Source organism: Gadus chalcogrammus, chromosome 17 (genome assembly GCF_026213295.1).
Source record: "Gadus chalcogrammus isolate NIFS_2021 chromosome 17, NIFS_Gcha_1.0, whole genome shotgun sequence".
NCBI classification, from domain to species: domain Eukaryota; kingdom Metazoa; phylum Chordata; class Actinopteri; order Gadiformes; family Gadidae; genus Gadus; species Gadus chalcogrammus.
In genome coordinates, this window is record NC_079428.1 from 5797957 (window position 1) to 5818110 (window position 20154).

The window sequence follows — 20154 nt, forward strand, 5'->3', positions numbered from 1 at the left end:
GAAAGCCCCTAGAGTTCCCCGTGTGAAAAGCGCATGTTGGCCCCCGGCCCCTGAGCAGACCGTGCGCTCTACAGCTGCGCGTGGGAGGGCTCTGTGGGCGGGGCTAGAATGTTGTGAAAATCCGGAGGCGGAGTTACGCAAGGAGCACGTGACCCTTCCGACCAACGGCAGGGACGCGGTCGGTGCGAGCTCTAGAGTGTGTATGCGCGCGTGTGCGTGTGTGTGTGTGTGTGACTCCGCGTTTTCTCTCTATTCTCTATGTTGTTCAGAGCGCTAGGGAGATAGGCGTGACAACGGACGGGGGACGTCTGGTTCGTGACTGGTCTACCGGAGAGAGGAGTACGCATATCGTGTAGTGTGTGGCCCAGCGTATTCGATGACAGCGGAGAAGAGGCAATGCAGACCGTGCGCTCCTACGGTTGTTCTAGACGAGTCCTCATCGCCAGTGTTATTTTAACGCAACGCTTCTCGATTTCAAGGCCGTACGGGGACTGACGACCCAGGGAATCGCACAGCCACCGGACCACACTCGTCAAACATCAGCGGGTAGCCTATTTATTTTAATGTTGCCCCCCTTTTTACCCTTTGTATTCGTGTTAATAAATGCTATGTTGTCTTTTAAGGGGCGGTCGGTCGTTTCCCCTTTTCTCTCTCCCTTATTGTTCCCATGTTGCCAGTATGATAAGGAGTCAGTGGTGCTTTCATGAGGTGGTGATGATGGTGAGGAGGAGGAGGAGGAGGAGGATGATGATGGTGACGGGGATGAGGATGAATGTGGTGATTCTTGTTTTGTCTGCTCCGTGGAATCCCTTGTGTGCCCGCCTTCAGAGCTTAATCTAGAGAGGAAAAACAACAAGTCTTCCTATAAGCTACGATGGCAAACACCTTTTGATGTCCATAGGCCTAGATAAGTGACAGATGTTGTCCGGATTAATGTTGTTGTCTGTTCTCTGTACAAGGGGCTTTGTCTTGGTTAGACAACAGTCGTCATGTTTATACCGCATCTTAAATAGTATTGTGTAATACCGTATAATGCAAGCAGTTGCAATCCGCGGGGTGAAGTCGCAGACATAAACAAAACAATGGGCATAGGCTCATCGCCGAGGAGAGAGCGTAGACGTAGGCTACCATTCAACACATTGTATCTCTTTGTGTTCAACAGTGATGGAGGAACCTGTTGTGTGTGTTTTCTAATTGTATGTCTCTATGAATCGTCTCGCGTTGTCTGCGATTGTTCCAGAATGCTTATGGTTAAGCAGAGATGGTCTTTTTCATGGGGCCACCGAGTAGGCCTAATCACTCGGAGATGTAATGCGCAAGATGGCTCAACTCTGTTAGTTGAGGAGGGGGCACGCACAGAGGTGTTGAACGTTGAATGACATCAATGAGGAAAGCGTTCACCTGGGGAAATGAATGACGGAGCTTCTCCGATGTAGCTCTGACTGTCACGCTCATTAGGGCCTTAGGGTGCTCCCAAGGTGGCGTCTATCTTTGAGTAACACCACCCACAAGTGGGAACCCTGTCTAGTTTGTTATTGTCAACACAGACCCCACCTCCAAACTCCATGTACACTAGTAGCGTCAGGTTACAAACACAGAGACCAAAAACATAACCTACCTATTATGAAACATTACACACATGTGACACACAAACCGTGGAGAGGATATTGTAGTATAACAGAACCCGGGGGGGGGGGGACGTTGAATAAACATATTATTGTGTCTGGTTTGCTGGGTGGAACTTTAGTGTACAGGTACATTTCCCTTGGCACACCCCTTATGTTTTAAATACAGAGAAAACAAATGATGGTCAAAAGGATGGACCAAATAACTAGGGTTAAAGGTGGGAGTGCGAGAGGAACACATGGGAAAAGAGGAATATTAGGGGATTTAACAGAAAAAGAAGAGAAAAACAGTGTTGGGGAATGGTGTAGGAGGAGATTCATTTGATTGGGCGAGGAGGGGAGTATTAATTGGGTTGCCAGTTGTGGTAGGTCTACCATAGCAGCCCACTTGTGCCAGGGCTTTACCAGTGATGAGAGAGACCGCTAAGAACCTAAAGAACATAAACAGTTGTCGATATGAATATAATATCAATAGGATATATCTAAAATTATTAGTGGTAACATATTGTAGCCGCCTTAGACCAAATCGCGCAAGTTCACATTCAGTTTCTCCCTGCCTCAAACTGGTCTCAAGCTCAAGAGTTGCGAGCCTCTCCCAAAAGGTTAGAAGACGACAGGACCAATCAGCAGTAGGGGGCGGGAGTTTCAGCTCATCATGAAACCAGGAGTGTCAGACAAAGAATTTAAAAAACAAGGGTGGCGCCAAAGGCAAGTGTAGCTGTCGCTGGACCAATCAAAAGCATTTATCAGAAATGGAGTGAGTAACAAGGTTAAAAGATGATTATAAATTTGCACAGAGGGCTTTTCTCAGAGGAGGGGACGTTTTGGCTGTACTTTCTCCTGTATTTGGCAGGAGCTGTCACTGATGTTAATTAATCCGATTGGCTGCCATTTCTTGAATACCATAAGGCCGCGCCCCTTTGCATTGACGTATCTTAATGTGTTCAGGGTGGCATTTCAATTCTTCACAGATGACTCTAGCCTCTGACTAATTCTACCACTGATCCCAGTGTGACATACTTCCCCCCCCCAGGCAAATCTCCCTGATTTCTGTTGGTTTTGGCTTGGTTTCTCCAAAGGACAGGGGTTGTTGGTGGAGATGATGGGGAGATAAGGTGGAGGAGGGGTCGATGGAACCATCCGGAGTCAAACAACGTCAACACACATCATCGATATCATGATGCCACGATGGATTGGCCTATTTTGAGGGATGTATCAGATTGTTGTGATGTGTCGTTCATTCCCGTAATCTTAAAGACTTGCTTGCATGGCAGTTGCTTGCATCTTCGATCGTCTCAATGGAAAATTGAAAAAAAGCAATGTTTCTACCTGCTTGTCGAGATATATATATACATGTATGTGTTACTATTTTATTTAGCTCTTTCTCTCATTCAGCTATATTACTATCGAGTTATTTTTGTCAATGTTTTTCTTTTACAAAGCGAGCTGGAATGATTTTTTTTAATTGGTACGTCATTAATGATATGGGACAGGCCTTCTACTCAAGGATGCCTTGAGGCATTGGGATTCAAACCCAGAACGCTTCGGCTGCAAGGCCAGCAGTTTAACCACTAGGGTGTATATCCTGCCCTTGTGTGCATTGAATGAATAGCGACAGCCAACCAAACATGGTCATATTCTGGATATGTTTAGTGAGGACTACTGCTGTACAGGCGTGTGACGCGCTCCCCATGTGACGCACATCAGTCTGCTTTGATATGCAAACCTTTCCCAGGGTGCGACTACTGGTGCTTTCATCCCTACGTCTCTCTCTGGTTTTATCTGGTACAGTACTCACAGTTTCAAAATTTGCCACTCACAATTTGGCAAAGATACGCTCCCCTCACATATGGAATGATCAGTTAATTCCTTGACTTTCACTCAATGGTATACAAGCCCACTTATTCTAACTAGCTGAATTTACCCTATTTCTTGTCCTGACTGACCGTTCACAAGCTGGACTTAGCACACTTCTTGTCCTGACTGACTGTAGCCGAACTTAGCACACTTCTTGTCAGCAGTTTAACTACATGAATCTAGCAGAGTTTCTACACCCGACTTATACAAGCTGAATTTAGCAAACTTCTAGTCCTGAATAACACTCCTTGCCCTTACTTATAGGCATTCTACACTGAGTTCAGGATACATTTTTTCATTTCGTAAGACGCAGGGAGGTTCTCTTGCAGTAATTCCCATAGGGCTTAAAGCTAATGCTTACTATATAGATATAGTGTTAAAATAAGCAGAGGGGCCTGGGTAAGAGTTGTGTGTTGGTGCACCGGGCCCTTCTTTGTGGTGCTGAAGCGTGCATTGTGCTCCAGGGCCAGTATTTTAGGGGGTCTCCCATTATTGCAGCATAATTCTTGATGCAATACTCTTGTTGTGGGGTATTTTGGATATGAGAACAGTAACAAATGCCTTGCCATCATCCGTCATTCGTCCATAATTAGAATCGTATTAAAACCAAAAAATAACATGGGGAAAATGGGATATAAACTACAAAAATAGGAATACAATAATAAACCATAAACGTGTGTGTGTGGGCCTGTGTGTGTTTGTGTGTGTTGGGGTTTGTGTGGGGGTGGGGGTGTGTGTGTGGGGTAGGTGGGGGGATGGTACTACTATGGAGTGTGATTTAGCACAATAAAAACAGCCGTGGTTCACTGTGTTATGGTGGGATACGATGTGTGTGGACTGGGTTTCCTGAGACCTATTCCAGTGCAGTCTTCCTCACCCAGCCTCTTCTCTCACTTTGGACCAGTGTTATTTTCCTTTCTTTCATCTTGCTTCCATCTATTATCCTCTCCTCCTCCTCCTCCTTTGTCTTCCATTGTCAGGTGGCTCTTTGTTTTTTCCCTCTCTCGCTCCTCTCCCTCTCCCCTCTCTCTCTCCATCGTGTCTTTCTCAAGCTGCGTCTCTCTCTCTTCCATCCTGGTTTCCTCCAAGAAGAAACCTCCCACCACCATATTCTCTCTCTCTCTCTCTCTCTCTCTCTCTCTCCTCTCCTCTCTCTCTCTCCTCTCTCTCTCCCTCTCTCTCCTTCTCTCTCTCTCTCTCTCTCTCTCTCTCTCTAACCCTAGGACGTGGCTGTGGGTTGATTAGAAAATGCGTGGCACACAGAAGCAGGCCATCCATCACCCTGCCAAAAGCACCGGCATGGACGCGCCTGGCGGCACTCGTAGCTCAGCCACGTGCACAGACACAAAGAGACCCCCACACACACACTCACTCTGGGCAGTCTCTCTCTCTCTCTCTCCTCTCTCTCTCTCTCTCTCTCCCTCTCTCTCCCTCTCTCTCTCTCTCTCTCTCTCTCTCTCTCTCTCTCTCTCTCTCTCTCTCTCTCTCTCCTCCCTCTCTCTCTCCTCTCCCATCTCTCTCTCTCTCCTCCTCTCTCCTCTCTCTCTCTCTCTCTCCTCAGCTCTCTCTCTCTCTCTCTCTCTCTCTCTCTCCCTCTCTCTCCTCATCTCTCTCCTCTCTCTCTCTCTCTCTCTCTCTCTCTCCCTCCAATCCTCTCTCTCTCTCTCTCATCCCCTCTCTCCTATTCTCGTATAATCGATGTGTTCCATGGTGTCTATCTAGCCTCACAGTAACGAATGGCTCGACATGGCTTGATTCACCTGTACACCACCATAATCCCGGTCCCTCCCTCCCTCCCTCCCTTCCTTCCGTCCGTCATCTCCCACCCTGTGCTTCCTCTGGCTCTCCAGAGTCTTCCACTGTTGAGAGGATGATGATGGTGATGTACAATATCACATGATCCACTATTATTACCCCTCTTTCCTTCCTGAACCTCCTCACAGTGTAGAGAGAGAGACACCACACACACACACACACGCACACACACGCACACACACACAGTTTTAGCTCCAACCCTGCCTTTTCTTATACACACACATCGCACACGGTGTCCTTCCCATGATGCCCTCGCCGTGGTTCTCAATCCTCATGAGCCACTCACACCCAGACCCCCTTCCCCACCCCCCATCTGCCAACCCAACATCCGGGGGAGGGGGGGGGGGGGGGGCTGATGGAGAGCAATAGAGCTAATGAAATGGCAGCCGGCTCGCTGCCATCCGTCATCGGATTATGAGAAGAGGTGCTCCGTTCGTTGGGGGCCGTTTGGCATCTCCAAGTTGACTTGTGGGTAATGTAGTCCCGGAAGACGGAAACCCTACAATACAAAGTACCCATATGGGAGTCTCACCATTATCTCTTAATCCCTGTGTGTGTGTGTGTGTGTGTGTGTGTGTGTGTGTGTGTGTGTGTGTGTGTGTGTGTGTGTGTGTTGTGTGTGTGTGTGTGTGTGTGTGTGTGTGTGTGTGTAGCCCCTTAAACACTGCAATTGTGACAGTGAAACAATAGTCAAGGTGAATAAGAAGATTCATTTTTTTTACGAGTCACTCCATTCTGAAAACTTTCGCGGGAGCTCCATACTGCGGAGCTGTGTGTTGCAGAGCCCGCCCTTGTAAAAGCTTTGCGGCCTGTTATTTAATCTCTGCAACAGAGAGGAAGAACAAAGCTCCCACGGCGTGTGCCCGCGTTTGTACGTGTGTGTGTGTAGGTGTCTCTCTCTCGCCCACTTTTGATTAATAATAGGTTCTGGGAGCTGGTGTTTAAAACGTTTGAGTTAAAACCAGGGCCTTTCTGTTTAACGTGCGTGCGAAGATCAAGGCTGAAGCCGTAATGGTGATCCACGCGAGGACACGACCAGTCGGAAAGGGGATTCAAACTCTTGTAGCCTTCCTTCTACTATCGGGGAAGAGAAACGTCTGAATTATTGAATGACTGTGTGTGTGTGTGTGTGTGTGTGTGTGCGTGTGCGCGTGCATGCGTGTCTATGATAGTGAGGTTGGCATGTGCACATGGAGCGAGAAAGTCTGTGTGTGTTCAGTGAGAGTGCGCGAGTGTGTGTGTGTGTGTCTGTGTGCTTTAATTAGCAGCTACCTGAGAACACTCTGAAGTGGCACGCCAATAAAAGAAACGCAGGGCAAATGAAAGCCGATAATATCGTGGCATCAGCGCCGCCCTTCCTGTTGGGCCCTTCCTATCCCTCTGGGGGAAAGTCGCCGATGGCGTTGTTAAGACTCCCAGAGATACGGACAGCTAGTCGATCGGTGGTTAGCTGTGAAAGCTTTCCAAATGGCAGCGCTTATCGAGAAAGGGGTGGGGGATGCGGCCGGTGCCCTGTTGTACTCCACTTCCTCCTCACGTCAAAGACCTCGTTTCTTTCTTTTTTTTCCATTTGCAGCTGTTTCCAAAATGGGTCCCAGAAGCTCAATTTGAACACTTCCACACAAAGGGAGGAAATCACCTCTGAGGTTAAGATAGGTGCTGGAGCCGGGGGCGGGGTGGGGGGGGGGGGGTGGGCAGCAGATGTACAGGGTTTGTTTAGCGACACAGTGAGGGGAAATAAAAGGCCGAGCGCCATGGGTCGGTCCTGTTGTTGTCGTTATTAGTGATGGTGTCATTATAGGGAGCAAGGTGATGCTCTGTAAATGCCCTGGGTAGACAGCACTCACAGCACTTGATTGGTATTTTGCAAATGGGATTGTTCCAGCGGTGTTGGGACAGTAATGACACACATTAGGACCACCGTCTTCTGCTGATCTTTGGGTTAGTGGACGAATGGGCTGGATTCGGTTCTGGACGTTTAGAAATGATTAGATGTAATGATAATACCACTCGCTTACGCAGTCCTTGTATTAATGCTAATTCAAATCTGGCTCATACCTTTTATGAGACTCATCTTTGTTAAAATTGGGGATTTCGCAATTCAGGAAAAAATAGACCTCAATGTTGGTTTCTGGTCAGAGCTGAGGATAATTCCGATCGTTATTATAAAAGTCTTTTGAATTGTATTATCTTTCTTTTTATGGTGGGAGAGGGTTCTGTGAGGTTTTACAATGCAGAATAATGTGGTTGATTCACCCTCAGGTAGGGCCGGCAGAGAGATGCCTCGGTTGTGTTTGTGTTTTCACCCAGAGAGCCTTGCACTGTGAGGCACGAAACGTTAATGAGAGTTGTCCACAGATGCTGCTTGTTTGCATTGGGAGCACTTTGTTATTCAAATAGTTTTTCCACTGTGTGTGTGCCCGCGTCTGTGTGGTTTGTGTGTGTGTGTGTCTCTCTCACTCTATCTTTCTCACACTCGCTTCATGGCCAAAAACATTGCATTTGCATAGTCAAAACATTGTTGTTATCTATAAAATATTTTTGAAGTATTTGACGTTAATAGGGGATTATCTCTCTCTCTCCCTCCCTCCCTCTCTTCCTCCCTCCCTCTCTCCCCCCCCCCCCCCCTGCCTACAGCTGTGGGCCCCTGTTGCGGCCGGAGGGTATGGTTTTGGAGGGTAGCTCGGAGGCCCTTTGTCCCGCCCCGTCTCTGGAGCTGCGCCCGTCCTGCAACAACACCAAGAGCCAGCCGTCGCCGCCGCCCCCGCTGCCCCTCGGAACCTCCGGCCCGCAGCCGCACGACCCCGTCTTCCCCAGCGACAAGGAGCCCGTCAAGTATGGGGAGCTCATCGTCTTAGGGTGGGTACCTGCCCCTCCCCCATCCCCCCCCCCCCCAAATCGCCGTATCACACACACACTCCCCCAGCCAGCAGTGGCACAGTCATGGTTCGGAAGAGTCAATAAGGCCCTTTGTGCTAGGCAGCTTGGTGGTTTTGCATTGGAAATGACGTAGACATTTTAATGAAATGACGATGAGGATGAAATTATTTTTGGGGGGAAATTGCGGTTCATATTTGTATCGCGGCACCGAAGTCTAATAAGATTGTATTGTTTATACAGAGCAAAGCTCACAGAGCGAAACTGCCGTGGCATTTTTTTTTCCCCGATTGCTTCGTAAAGGACTGAAGTCTCTTTTGAATGTTACGATTGAAAATCATTATTCGGCATTCGTCCCGACGCGGCATTGTGCTTTGGGCACAAGTTAACAATCCATACATGCGTACGTTCATTTAAACTGGAGAAGCTCCCAAACAGAATGCGAAAGTGCTGCAGTGTTAAAAAAAGAATAACTTTAGAGAATGCAGAGTAGCTTCAGAGATAAGAAATGCAAGGCAAGTCATTTTTTTATTGTGTTTATTTATTTGATTAGCACAAACCGTTACAGGGCACATCATATATCAGGGCAGTTCCTATAACACTTTTCACTTTTTCATGTTTCTAAAGTTCCGCAACCATTGTACTGAGTATGACTCCAACGTTGTTTTGTCAGTCAGAGGTACAATAGCGTATCGAATGATATTGCTACAGTTATATCTGAAAAATCCTGCAGATTACTTTAATTTAATTAACCAGGATCTTGTTTTGTGAGAGCCCTCTCCTGAAATAGGTTCATTTAATAAATAAGACCGACTGGGTATTGGAGTCTCTGAACAGTCAGACAATCAGACTAATCATTGCAGATGAGCCACGGCGCGTTGGGGTGAAAAAGCACGCTAACGTCACCGTCTAGCCCGTTTTTGTTTGTCGATGAGCCAGAACATAGCTTAAACAGCTCAGAGTCATCGCTCGGAAACCATGACACAAACAAACACAGACAGGGAGAAAACCCAAGGGATGTCTCACAAAAGCAATGTGTGTGAGGGAGATTTGGAAGAGGGCATGTTAAGGTATGCCCGGATTAAGCCATTACTGGATCAGGATTATGAGTTGATGCTTCATTTGGCATTGTATCAAGCTTTGAGTATTTCTACAACAACACTCTGTCATCTATCCTTGTTTCTTTTCTTAAAGTAGTGTCAGAATGTCGTTCGATTTAAAAGTACTCGAAGCATGTTCATGTGAAAAATCCCAAATGCCTTGGACAATGAAACACATCACAACTTCTGCTTTCGTTTCTCCCTCTGAGAACATTTGGTTGTCTGAAAGCCATTTGGTTCCTTTGCGCCCTGTCCATTGTGGCGGATTATCATTTGCATGAGGCGGACATTTAAACCTCTCCCGGTGGTGACCTGAGGGTTGCGTTTAAAAGCACGCCATGTGTCAACGCGGTACACTCCGGCGGGGAGACGGGGCGATTCAAAGAGGGGAAACTCCACGCTTTCATGCATTATGCTGCAGATCCAGAAGGTGTTGCAAGATGCATGAATAACGCTATTCATAAAGATTATGAATAACGCTCATGCACTTCAATCTGGGCCTATTGAATGACACCATCCTATAGTCATAACTACGTCGGCTACAAAGGGCCGGTCGGAGGCAGTTCCACCCCACCCTGAGGCCGGCGGGGGGGGGGGGGCTGGTTCAGGAAACCCCCGTCCCGCTCCTGAAGAGGACACCCCCATTCCACCCCGGAGGAGTTTCGATTTGTAGAAAACCAAAATAGAACTGTAGTCAATACTCAAGGGACGAATACAGATTGATCCTCCTGTTCACAAGAACGCGTGCCGTTAAAAATAAACAACTACAAAGTCACAAAGAGCTCCTAAGTAAATAAGACAACAGTTCAGTGATTTAAAAATATCCAAACCAAATGTAATGCTGCAGGCAAAACGTCCGTTCGGTTCTTTTCGATGTCGCTGTAGGGCTCCGTCTGGGCGACCTCTCGATGGCCTGCTGCTTCTTCACCGCTTGTGCATTTCAATGCGGGCAGTTTGAATCAAATCGTTGTATAGTCATAACTACATGAGCTACAGACCTCAGGCATTGCTTCATGCTCCGTAATCAAGAATCCAAAAGAGAAAATATCCTCCGCCTTCAAACACTTTAGCAGGCTGTCCTTTTCTGGAACCGAAACAAGACACACAATCCTTCAGCCTGACCCTAAGGTGCAGAGAGTGGAGGAACGCGTTCACGTTACAGTCTTCCTTTACTCTGCCCCCCCCCCTCCCCCTTTGCGTTTGCGTCCTCAGGCACAACGGCTCGCTGTCCAATGGCGACAAGGGGCGACGGCGAAGCCGCCTGGCGCTGTACAAGAGGCCGAAGGCCAACGGCGTCAAGCCCGACGTCATCCACAACATCTCCACCCCGCTGGTGTCCAAGGTGAGACCGGCCCCCAGCCGGAGGTGGTAGATGGGGGAGAAGGGGGAGAAGGGGGCTTTTAATGGAGGAGATGAGAAGCAAAGGTGGGCCGCTTGGGGTAAAGGAACCAGCTGTGGTCTTTTAAGCCGCTGTCGGTTCTGATTGAAACCCGAACCTGCGATTACCGATTAAGGGAAGTGCTAGCTGTGACGATTGGGCAGAGGGGAGTTTTATATTGGGCGAAACGATTTAGTAATTATGATCAAATATTTTTTTCTCTGTTGAAGTTCATGTAATGATGATTATGATTATTATGACGATAATGAAAACAACACAGCTGCCCATGAAGACCGAGGATAACGTGTGTGTGTGTGTGTGTGTGTGTGTGTGTGTGTGTGTGTGTGTGTGTGTGTGTGTGTGTGTGTGTGTGTGTGTGTGTGTGTGTGTGTGTGTGGCCACATCAACAGGCCCTCAGCAACAAAAGCCAGCACAGCATCTCGTACACACTGTCGCGGAGCCACTCGGTCATTGTGGAGTACACCCATGACACCAACACAGACATGTTTCAGGTGAGCATCTCACACACACACACACACACACACACACACACAAATTAACACTCACACTCACACACGCAGAAAGGCCATGGGTGAACCCATGGCGGTTCTTCCAGGTAGGTTACCTACATATCACACTGACTTCATTATACTGTATCATGTGTTACTATGTTACTATGCAATGCTATTTATAAGGGCCCACAATGGTTATTTTAAATAATGTACTCAACACTCTGTAATGTTTTCATGGGTTTCACCCATTAACATTAACAATGCCACTCCTCATTGTGGGTATAGATGTATTTCTCTATCTTTGCATTTACTTTTTTAGTCTTATTATTATTATTTTTATAAAATATCCCCAACACTCTGGTACTTTCCGCGGTGCCAGCCCCATGTCAAACCTGGCATTAATAAAGCCCCCCCTTTTCCCAGAGGCCTTCATCGTGGACCCGACACAGGTGTGGCTCATCACACTGATTAGGACCCACTGGTTCAGTGGGCTCGGCCTCACTGGTTCAGTGTTCTTACCCCCCCACCTCCCCCCAGCCCACCTCCCTCACCCCGACACGTGGAAGGGAGTGCTACGGGTCAACTGAAGCCCCAACTGACCTGGTTTTGTCCTCCTCTCCGGCAGATTGGCCGGTCCACCGAGAACATGATCGACTTTGTGGTGACAGACACGGCTGGCGGCAGCGGCGGCGGCGGCGGCGGCGGGGGCAGCGGAGGGGGGGGCCAGGGCGCGGCCGGGGAAGGGGTGGGAGGAGGAGGAGGTGGGCAGTCGGCCCAGAGCACCATCTCGCGCTACGCCTGCCGCATCATGTGCGAGCGGAGCGCGCCATACACCGCCCGCATCTACGCCGCGGGCTTCGACTCCTCCAAGAACATCTTCCTGGGGGTGAGTGGGGGGGGGTATCGCGTATGATGTCACATGTGTGATGTTGTTCATATGATGTCATGAGTGTGATGTGGCGCATGATGTCATAAGTATGATGTCATGAGTATGATGTTCATGTTGAATGTGCACAATGCTACCGTGGATTATAAAGTAGTTTACAAAAAACAAGCTTTATAGATAGATCGATAGATAGATAGATAGCTTGATATTTGATTCAACTATGAGTCGTCTATGTTTCAAGTCTAGTGGTTCCACTTTGAAAATGAACCTCCTGTTATCGTAAATTTATGTTTCACAATCTGAAACTATGAAATATTAAAAAAGCAATATGACAAAAACATTCTTACCATAAATAACCGGTGCCAAATTTCTGCTGAACCCAAAAATATCTAAGTGACAGTTGGCATTTCCTCAGTTTTCCCAAACGAAAATCCCCATTCTTTAAAACGAAAAAAAACGACAGCAGAGGTTTCGACGTCAAGTCAACGGCAAGGCAAACCGTGCGAGACATGCACCTCGCTAAACAAAGCACGCCCTACCCTGGTCTGCAAATATCCTGTCAAAGGTAATTTGGCCAACGCCATTCAGCCGGGGGGGGGGGGGGGGGGGGGGAAGCAGCACATAAGGCAAGTCTCTACGGTATCGATATTGGATCTAAACGTTAGACACGGCCTAACGACGCATAAATGTTGTTATATGCGTCGTTAGGAACCACAACTTGATCAGACTTGTGTGTCGATGTTGCGTCGCCTCTGATGGGGAGTCGGATCCGCGGTGGCACAGCCAGCGTTGCAGCAGGTATTTCTAGTTTCATCTTTCCCTGCGTAGATCGCTGTGTCAACTCAAACACTCTCCGGGAACATTTGAAAGGGGAGGAAAGGGGAGCTGTACCGTAGTGTCTCTGGTGCTTCCTGGTACACAGTGTCAAGAGTGGGATGAGGATGCGGACGAGGAACGGTACAACGGTACTCATCAGAAAAGGAGACCTTTGTATAAGGAGGTTCATGTGTGATTGCCAGGTGACCTTGGCGTTAAAAACTGCACGACATTTTTATGCATTTGTATTTTGAGGAGGCGTTTCTTCTCGGTCTGATGAGTGGTGGGGTATGCTTACGGGGCCAAGATGTCGGGGGAAACACGATCGAGGATGACATAAGTACAGAAACGGAGTCAACAAAATGAGTCACACAACTTACTGGGGATGAAAAAAAAACGGTCAAGAAATGGTTATCTACCATGATGCATCAACAACAAGTCCAGCTCTGGTGCCGTCTTTCAATGATGCGTGCAATAGTGTTGACCAACACGAATGCATGTATACGTCCCTGCTGGCAAACAGGGCCGGCCGCTATACTGGGTGTATACTGTACACAAGGAAACTATGTATATACCGATGCAGAAAGGTATTCCAGCTAAAAACCAAGCAGGCCAACAGAAACCAGCATTTGACAGGAATGTAGCTTAATAGCCACTTTGCTGGCTCCTGTGTAAGCGAGGAAGCCAGGAAAACACACGCACACAAGCACACACACACACACACACACACACACCGTCACAGACACACACACACACCGTCACAGACAAACACACACACCGTCACAGACACACACGTCATCACACACACATACACCAACACACAGACACACCGACACACACACACACACACTCCCTTTAACGGCTGAAACAGAGCATTGTCATTCAGGGGATGGCAACCAGTGCCAAACTCCACAATAAGCACTATCAGAATAGGTGCAAATAGTCAGCAGGAATCTCTTCTTCTTTTTTTATCCTCCGGAAAACACGAACAAAACGGTTCGTCTGGTAACGGGATGACATCACCGCACCACAGATATGAGGCTTACATCATCCCCTGTTCTACTTGTGTGTGTGTGTGTGTCCCCTCGGGGTAAGGTAGAAGGGGGGAGGGGGGGGGGGGCACTTAAGTGTGATGTCTACAGGTTAGGCTGATGTCAGAGCCTTGGCGGTGACGCCATCTCATGCAACATGCATGGGCCGTACAACTAGGGCAGGAGGGGAACAGCAGCTCACGCAGTACAGGCCGGCGGAGCGTATAAATGATAAATGATTGGAGCTCCCCCCCCTTAAGAAGGAGCCTAGATGTATCAGCCCCCCCCCCCCCCCCCCCCAACACACATGGGCACTCACACACACACATACACACACACACCTTCCCCCCGCATAGGTTGGCAGTCAAGCCGACTGGGTCTGGGTAAGGTATAGAGCGAGGAGGGAGGGGGGGAAGGGGGTGCAGATGATATTGAAACCAGTGGAGCGTGTGAGAGAGACAGAGAGTGACGGCCAATGAATGACAAAGGAGGACAAAAAGAACGATTCGCACAATCCCCCGTTGGTGCTTATTGTGCTCTGTGTCAACATGGCTGTGCCACTCCCCGAAAGCAAAAACAAACGACTTTCATGTGCTCTTTTTGTTCGTCGGGGTGGATGTACCTCTACCTCGCTGCTGCGGTCAGCATTGTGGTCAATTTGTGCAGTGCTAAAAATAGCGACGCACACATAGAAATCCACCTCATTCAGCTGTTTTCTGCTAGCATCGCCACCGCTAGCATCGACGTTAGCGCTGCGTTTTGCTCACAGCTTTCTATTTCCGTGCTGCCTCTCCATCAATCACTGGGCTGACCTTGAGGTTCGACGTGTGTGTGTGTGTGTGTGTGTGTGTATCTGTGTGTGTTCCTGCGTGTGTGTGTGTGTGTGCGGTCCCCCCCTCAGGAGCGAGCCGCTAAGTGGAGGACCTCTGACGGTCTGATGGACGGCCTCACCACCAACGGGGTGCTGGTCATGCACCCGGCGGGAGACTTCGTGTCCGAGCCGGCGCCGGGCGTGTGGCGGGAGATCTCCGTGTGCGGGAACGTCTTCGCCCTGCGGGAGACGCGCTCGGCCCAGCAGCGGGGGAAACTGGTAAAGAACACGCCGCCGATGGTTTCACTGGTTGACCCCGTCGACCTCGTTCATATCTGTGGAAATGTTTGTGAACATTGGGTCCTGTTATATTATTTTGTTTCCCATATTATTTCCCTATTTCTCATAAAGTTTCCCATTTCTTTTACCTGTTGGGACATAAACAAGTCAACAATATGAGAATTAAGGGAATATTACAGACGAAGTACAGAAATGGGAAACTTTATGAGAAATTAGGAAATAATATGGGAAATTGAATAATATAACGGGACCAAATTTTCTACTGGGTTACATTTACATATACATACATACAGTGCTCTACAAATTAAATATATTATTATTATTATTATTATTTCCAACCCCAAATTTAGCTTATTTTAGTGTGTCTGCTTCCAGACTAAATAGATTGGACCCAATCAACTCCTGGCAGTGATGTCAACGTCCCAATAAGCACATCATCGCTCTGCTGCACACTGAGTGATTAGTGGCTGTTTGCTATTTTGTATAAACCAAAGGCCTATGAGACCTTTGTTTTCTAAAATGGATCATCAAATATCTGTAGCTCATGAGCTATATCTATAAGTTTTGAGCTATAGCTCATAAGCTATAGATATTAGAAAAATCAATTTTGGCAATCTCCTGCGACTCCACATGCAAATCAGGGAAACCAATAGGGGTCACGACCCCAAGCTTCGGAACCAGTCACCATGCATGAGTGAAATGTCATCAGGCTGAAAGGTTCGGTAGGCAGGATTTAACCTCTATTATTTGATGGTTTGTCATTTGTTAGCTTGTGGTAGTTACAACTTTTGAGCATTCTGGGCCTGCCTCTGTATGGGACAGGGCCTTCAGACGTGGATTAGAATAAGTGTATTTATTCAGTGGCCGGTCTACAGAGGGTTGATTTGAAACCTTTTACAGACACTTTTCCACAGTTTACCACCGCTGGCCGAGTCTGTGTTTGCCAACTCCGCGCTGACAGAACCAAGCCTGCAGTCGCATGATCGATCAAAACAAACACACCGCGAACCAAAGATACAAATCTAACGTCTGGACGCGGGACTAGTTATCGTCGGGATCTCCTCTTACGCCTCTCTCCCCCTCTCTCCCCCCGCCTAGAGTAAAAGTCGGAATAACAATAATGAGTGCGAGGTCGTCTCCCATCATTTTCCTATGCCACCGATTTCCCGATTTTTCTTATATTCCCTTCGTCATTTTTCCATCCCTCCCTTTCCTCGACCGCCCACGCTCTCCCGTCGTCCCCAGGTGGAGAACGAGTCCAACACCCTCCAGGACGGCTCCCTGATCGACCTGTGCGGCGCCACCCTGCTGTGGCGGACGTCGGCGGGGCTGCGGCGCACGCCCACCCTGAAGCAGCTGGAGTCGCTGCGGCAGGAGCTGAACGCCGCGCGGCCCCAGTGCCCCGTGGGCTTCAACACGCTGGCCTTCCCCAGCCTGGCCCAGCGCGAGATCGTGGACAAGAAGCAGCCCTGGGTGTACGTCAACTGCGGCCACGTGCACGGCTACCACAACTGGGGCTACCGCAAGGATAAGACCCCGGCGGCCGGCGGGGTCCCCGGGCTCGGGGGCACGGCGCCGGCCAGCCTCGGGGGCCCCGGGGGCTCCGGGGGCGACCGGGAGTGCCCCATGTGCCGGCGCGTGGGCCCCTACGTGCCCCTGTGGCTGGGCTGCGAGGGGGGGCTGTACCTGGACGCGGGCCCCCCCACGCACGCCTTCTGCCCGTGCGGCCACGTGTGCTCGGAGCGGACGGCGTCGGGCTGGAGCCAGATCCCGCTGCCGCACGGCACGCACGCCTTCCACGCCGCGTGCCCCTTCTGCGGCACCTGGCTGACCGGGGAGCAGGGCCACATCAAACTCATCTTCCAGGGCCCCGTCGACTGAATCCCACCACCGACCCCCCCATCCCCACCAAACCCCACCCGACCCCCCCCACCCCCCCCCGGGCCCCGGTTCATAAAGAGAGGGAGCAGGGCGGGGAGGAACGGCACAGAGACAAAGAAGACGGCGACGGCGGAGGTGGTGGAGGAGAGAAGGACCGCCAGGAGGGATTATACTGGCTGGAGGGCTCTGGAGGAGCAGATATAAATACCGGGACAAAGGGACTGTTGTGAGAAGGACTGCTGTAGTAATCGGCCCCCCTGAAAAGAAGACGAAACAAGCATAGCAAAACGACGCCAAGGTTACAATAAAAAGGGAATTCATGACGGAGATGTTGGTTGTACTGGAGAAATATGTAAATAAACTGTGGCTAAATGAAAAAGAACCGTTGTCTGCCTGACGTCTTTTGTTGTCGTTTTTGTTGTTGTTGTCGAGGCGATGCCCGAACAAAGACAGGCTTTCTGCATTCCAGCTGTAGTGTTGGCAGGCATCTTAAAAGAAAAAAATATATAAAAATATATATATATATATATATTTATTTATACACACATTACAGTATAAATAGGCTCCACCCACATACACTCCAGGGGGGCGTGGCCAGCACACGGCTCACTGTAGCCCCTGAGGAGTGTCTGTGCAGCAGTCTGCAGCGCCGCCACCGCCGCGCTATAAATAACTCAAGGTCATCAACCACCCTACCCCCTCAGTGGGAGGGGGGGGGGGGGGGGAGCAATGGGGGAAGAGGGAGATATATGGGGGAGAGGCCGTGAAGAGAGAGAAAGGGGGTGGAGAGAGAGATGGAGATGTGTGGGTAGGGATGGAGAATCGAACGGAGAAATACCATACCTCCTTTTTCTAAAAAGATATATTATCACTTTTCTATTCCTTTTTATTTGATATTCTCTAAATTTTTCTATGCCTCCTCTTTCTCGATTTTTTTATTCTCCCCATCATTTTATGAAATATTTTTCTCTATACATTTTTTTCTCAATTTCCCCCCCATTTACTTTAATTCCTTTTCCGCGATTTTTTATTGCCTCCATTCTTTTTCAGAATTCGGTTAGGCAGGACTGGAACCCGAGGCTCCAAGGCTGAGAGTCAAGGGCTCTTTCCGTTGCATCACCAATGCACACAGCTACAATTGGGTCTGCAGTTATATAATATGACATTAATAGGACAAATAGGCCTACAAAATTCTTAACATTTCCATACTTACCAACCTGAGTGGACCTTGAACAGCTCCGTCTGTTGCTCCACCAAGACAGTCGAACGATCGGACTTGATGGGACTTGAATCCAGGACCTCCAAACGGATCACCACGAGCTCATTCCACTTCACATAGATGCTGACAAGAGGTCGGAGGTTCAGAAGAATCAATTGAACATGTTTTGAACATGTTTGTTACAGATTGATACAGTCCATTGGTTCACCGTTTTACTCATGGTCTCGAGCATGGGTTTCAAAAGTCAGAGGGACTGGGGATGTGGTTAAGACAAATAATAAATAACATAAACGATTAGTCTGATTACATATACATAATAGCATCATTTATGGTGCGTTTTCTTGCACAAATTAGTCAGACATTTTCCTTAATTGATGATGAGGTTTGTGCACGTCGGCGTGTGTTGTGTTTTCAATGGCATCGAAACCAAACCAGTAAAAAAAACAGCACGAGGGTGTACATCGATATTTTTCCATCATTTTATTATATATATATTTATAATATGTACAGAAAAACAAAACAGTATGATCAAACTCAGCAGTGAGACAGTGCACCAAAGGAAAGTGAAAAAGCCAAACTGAAAAGAGAGCGAGCTACAGAGCAAGAAGAGAGAGAGAGAGAGAGAGAGAGAGAGAGAGAGAGGTGACAGGACGGCTGTCGTCCGGTCTAGTGCGTGGTATGATAACAAACACCAACATGTTCCTTTGTATTAAATCATCGGACGACAACAACAAACTTGTCATCGACGCAAACGACTCGATAAATAAAAAAAAAAGGTAAGACAAATTTTTTTAAGAAAGCCTTAGTGAATATCCATCATTAATCACATTCATAAGTAAATCCAATACCCCCCCCCACTGAAGCGCACTCCTTCGGAAAAGCCGGGGCGTTCACAGCCCCTTCAAAAGGCCCCATTCATTCCAGTTCCTCCCCAGTCTCCCCATGTATGCTTTGATGGAGCCGACACAAATTTCCCTCGTATTAGTTATTAATGAATATATTAAAACCGCAAGAATAGCGAATACTTATTTTTTTTTAAAGAAAACATTCAAAAATCAGAAAGGGGGACGTACACTCACTAAGGTGTACATGTCTATGCTTTGATCGTGGGCCTCAAGGCGTCTGTGTGTAGTATTTAACCTGTACCCGAGTGACTTGGAGGAATACCGGAGAAACTGTTGCGATAAGCACAGGAATGTTAAACAAACGAAGCCTCCCGATCGCTCCCGCCTGAACCCGAACTACTGAAGGCCTTTTCCTCCACACACACTCGGAAACACAACGTCAGCTCAAGCGGTCCCGGGGGGGCTGTCGGAGGTTTACAAACAAAAGGATGTATTTTGAGTCCCATCTCCCCCCGTTTGCTCATTATGTACAGCAAAGGAGTGCCATAGGTGGAACGCTTAGCAAGGTTAGCCTTACTCGCATAAAATAGACCAAAATGTACAGCCTCTCTTTTTTTTATTTTTTTTTTAAGTCTAGGTGCCAAGGCTTCTATCCGGACATACACTTAACTTTAAATAAAGAGGGGTGGAAGCTAGTTTGAGCGAAAAAAAACTAAAGAGAGAGACACTCAACACGTTTGCCCTCACTTGACACCTCAGTCTCCTAGAAGCTGAAGTTGCAATTTGCCGCAGTGGCACAGCACGCAGCACGGTGGACTCTCCAATCCTTCCCCAAGACCTTCTCCAGGTTATTCTAGGGAGGAAGGAGGGAGGGAGGGGAGGGGAGGACAGGTCGATGAATGTCACATAAGGTGCCATCGAGGGAGGTGGGCCGGAGGCGTCCCTAGGGGGGGGGGGGGAAATCATATCCGGTCTTCAAAAGCCCAGACCAGTCAGTCCCCGGAACCACTTTGCCGCGAATCGAGTCGATCCCGACACACGCACACACGCGCCCGGCTAACCTGAGCCAGGGGGACATTCACAGAGCGGCCGACGGCTCCCGTTACACTGCTGCTCGGGTGAATGCGCCCTGCCTTCTGGCCTGCCACTGCCCCGTCCACCAGGAGGAGCCGGCGAGCAGCAGCCCGCCTCTGAAGGAGGA

General features: G+C 48.7%; 1 protein-coding gene across 1 annotated transcript; it reads left to right on the top strand.

Annotated features, from left to right (window-relative positions):
* Positions 1-172: 172 nt before the first annotated feature.
* peli3 (pellino E3 ubiquitin protein ligase family member 3) lies at positions 173-16911 on the top strand. The gene is made up of 7 exons (XM_056575788.1): positions 173-546; positions 7935-8156; positions 10487-10616; positions 11063-11164; positions 11790-12050; positions 14799-14987; positions 16254-16911. Exons 2-7 carry the CDS (start codon positions 7963-7965, stop codon positions 16887-16889), a joined length of 1512 nt encoding a protein of 503 aa, XP_056431763.1. The 5' UTR covers positions 173-546; positions 7935-7962; the 3' UTR covers positions 16890-16911.
* Positions 16912-20154: the final 3243 nt, after the last annotated feature.

Excerpts from the sequence above, each read along its gene's own strand:
- peli3 (XM_056575788.1), top strand. The coding sequence starts at position 7,963 with ATGGTTTTGGAGGGTAGCTCGGAGGCCCTTTGTCCCGCCCCGTCTCTG. Across the intron at positions 8,157-10,486 it reads GGGGAGCTCATCGTCTTAGG|GCACAACGGCTCGCTGTCCA; the intron begins GTGGGTACCTGC and ends TTGCGTCCTCAG. Across the intron at positions 14,988-16,253 it reads CCCAGCAGCGGGGGAAACTG|GTGGAGAACGAGTCCAACAC; the intron begins GTAAAGAACACG and ends CGTCGTCCCCAG.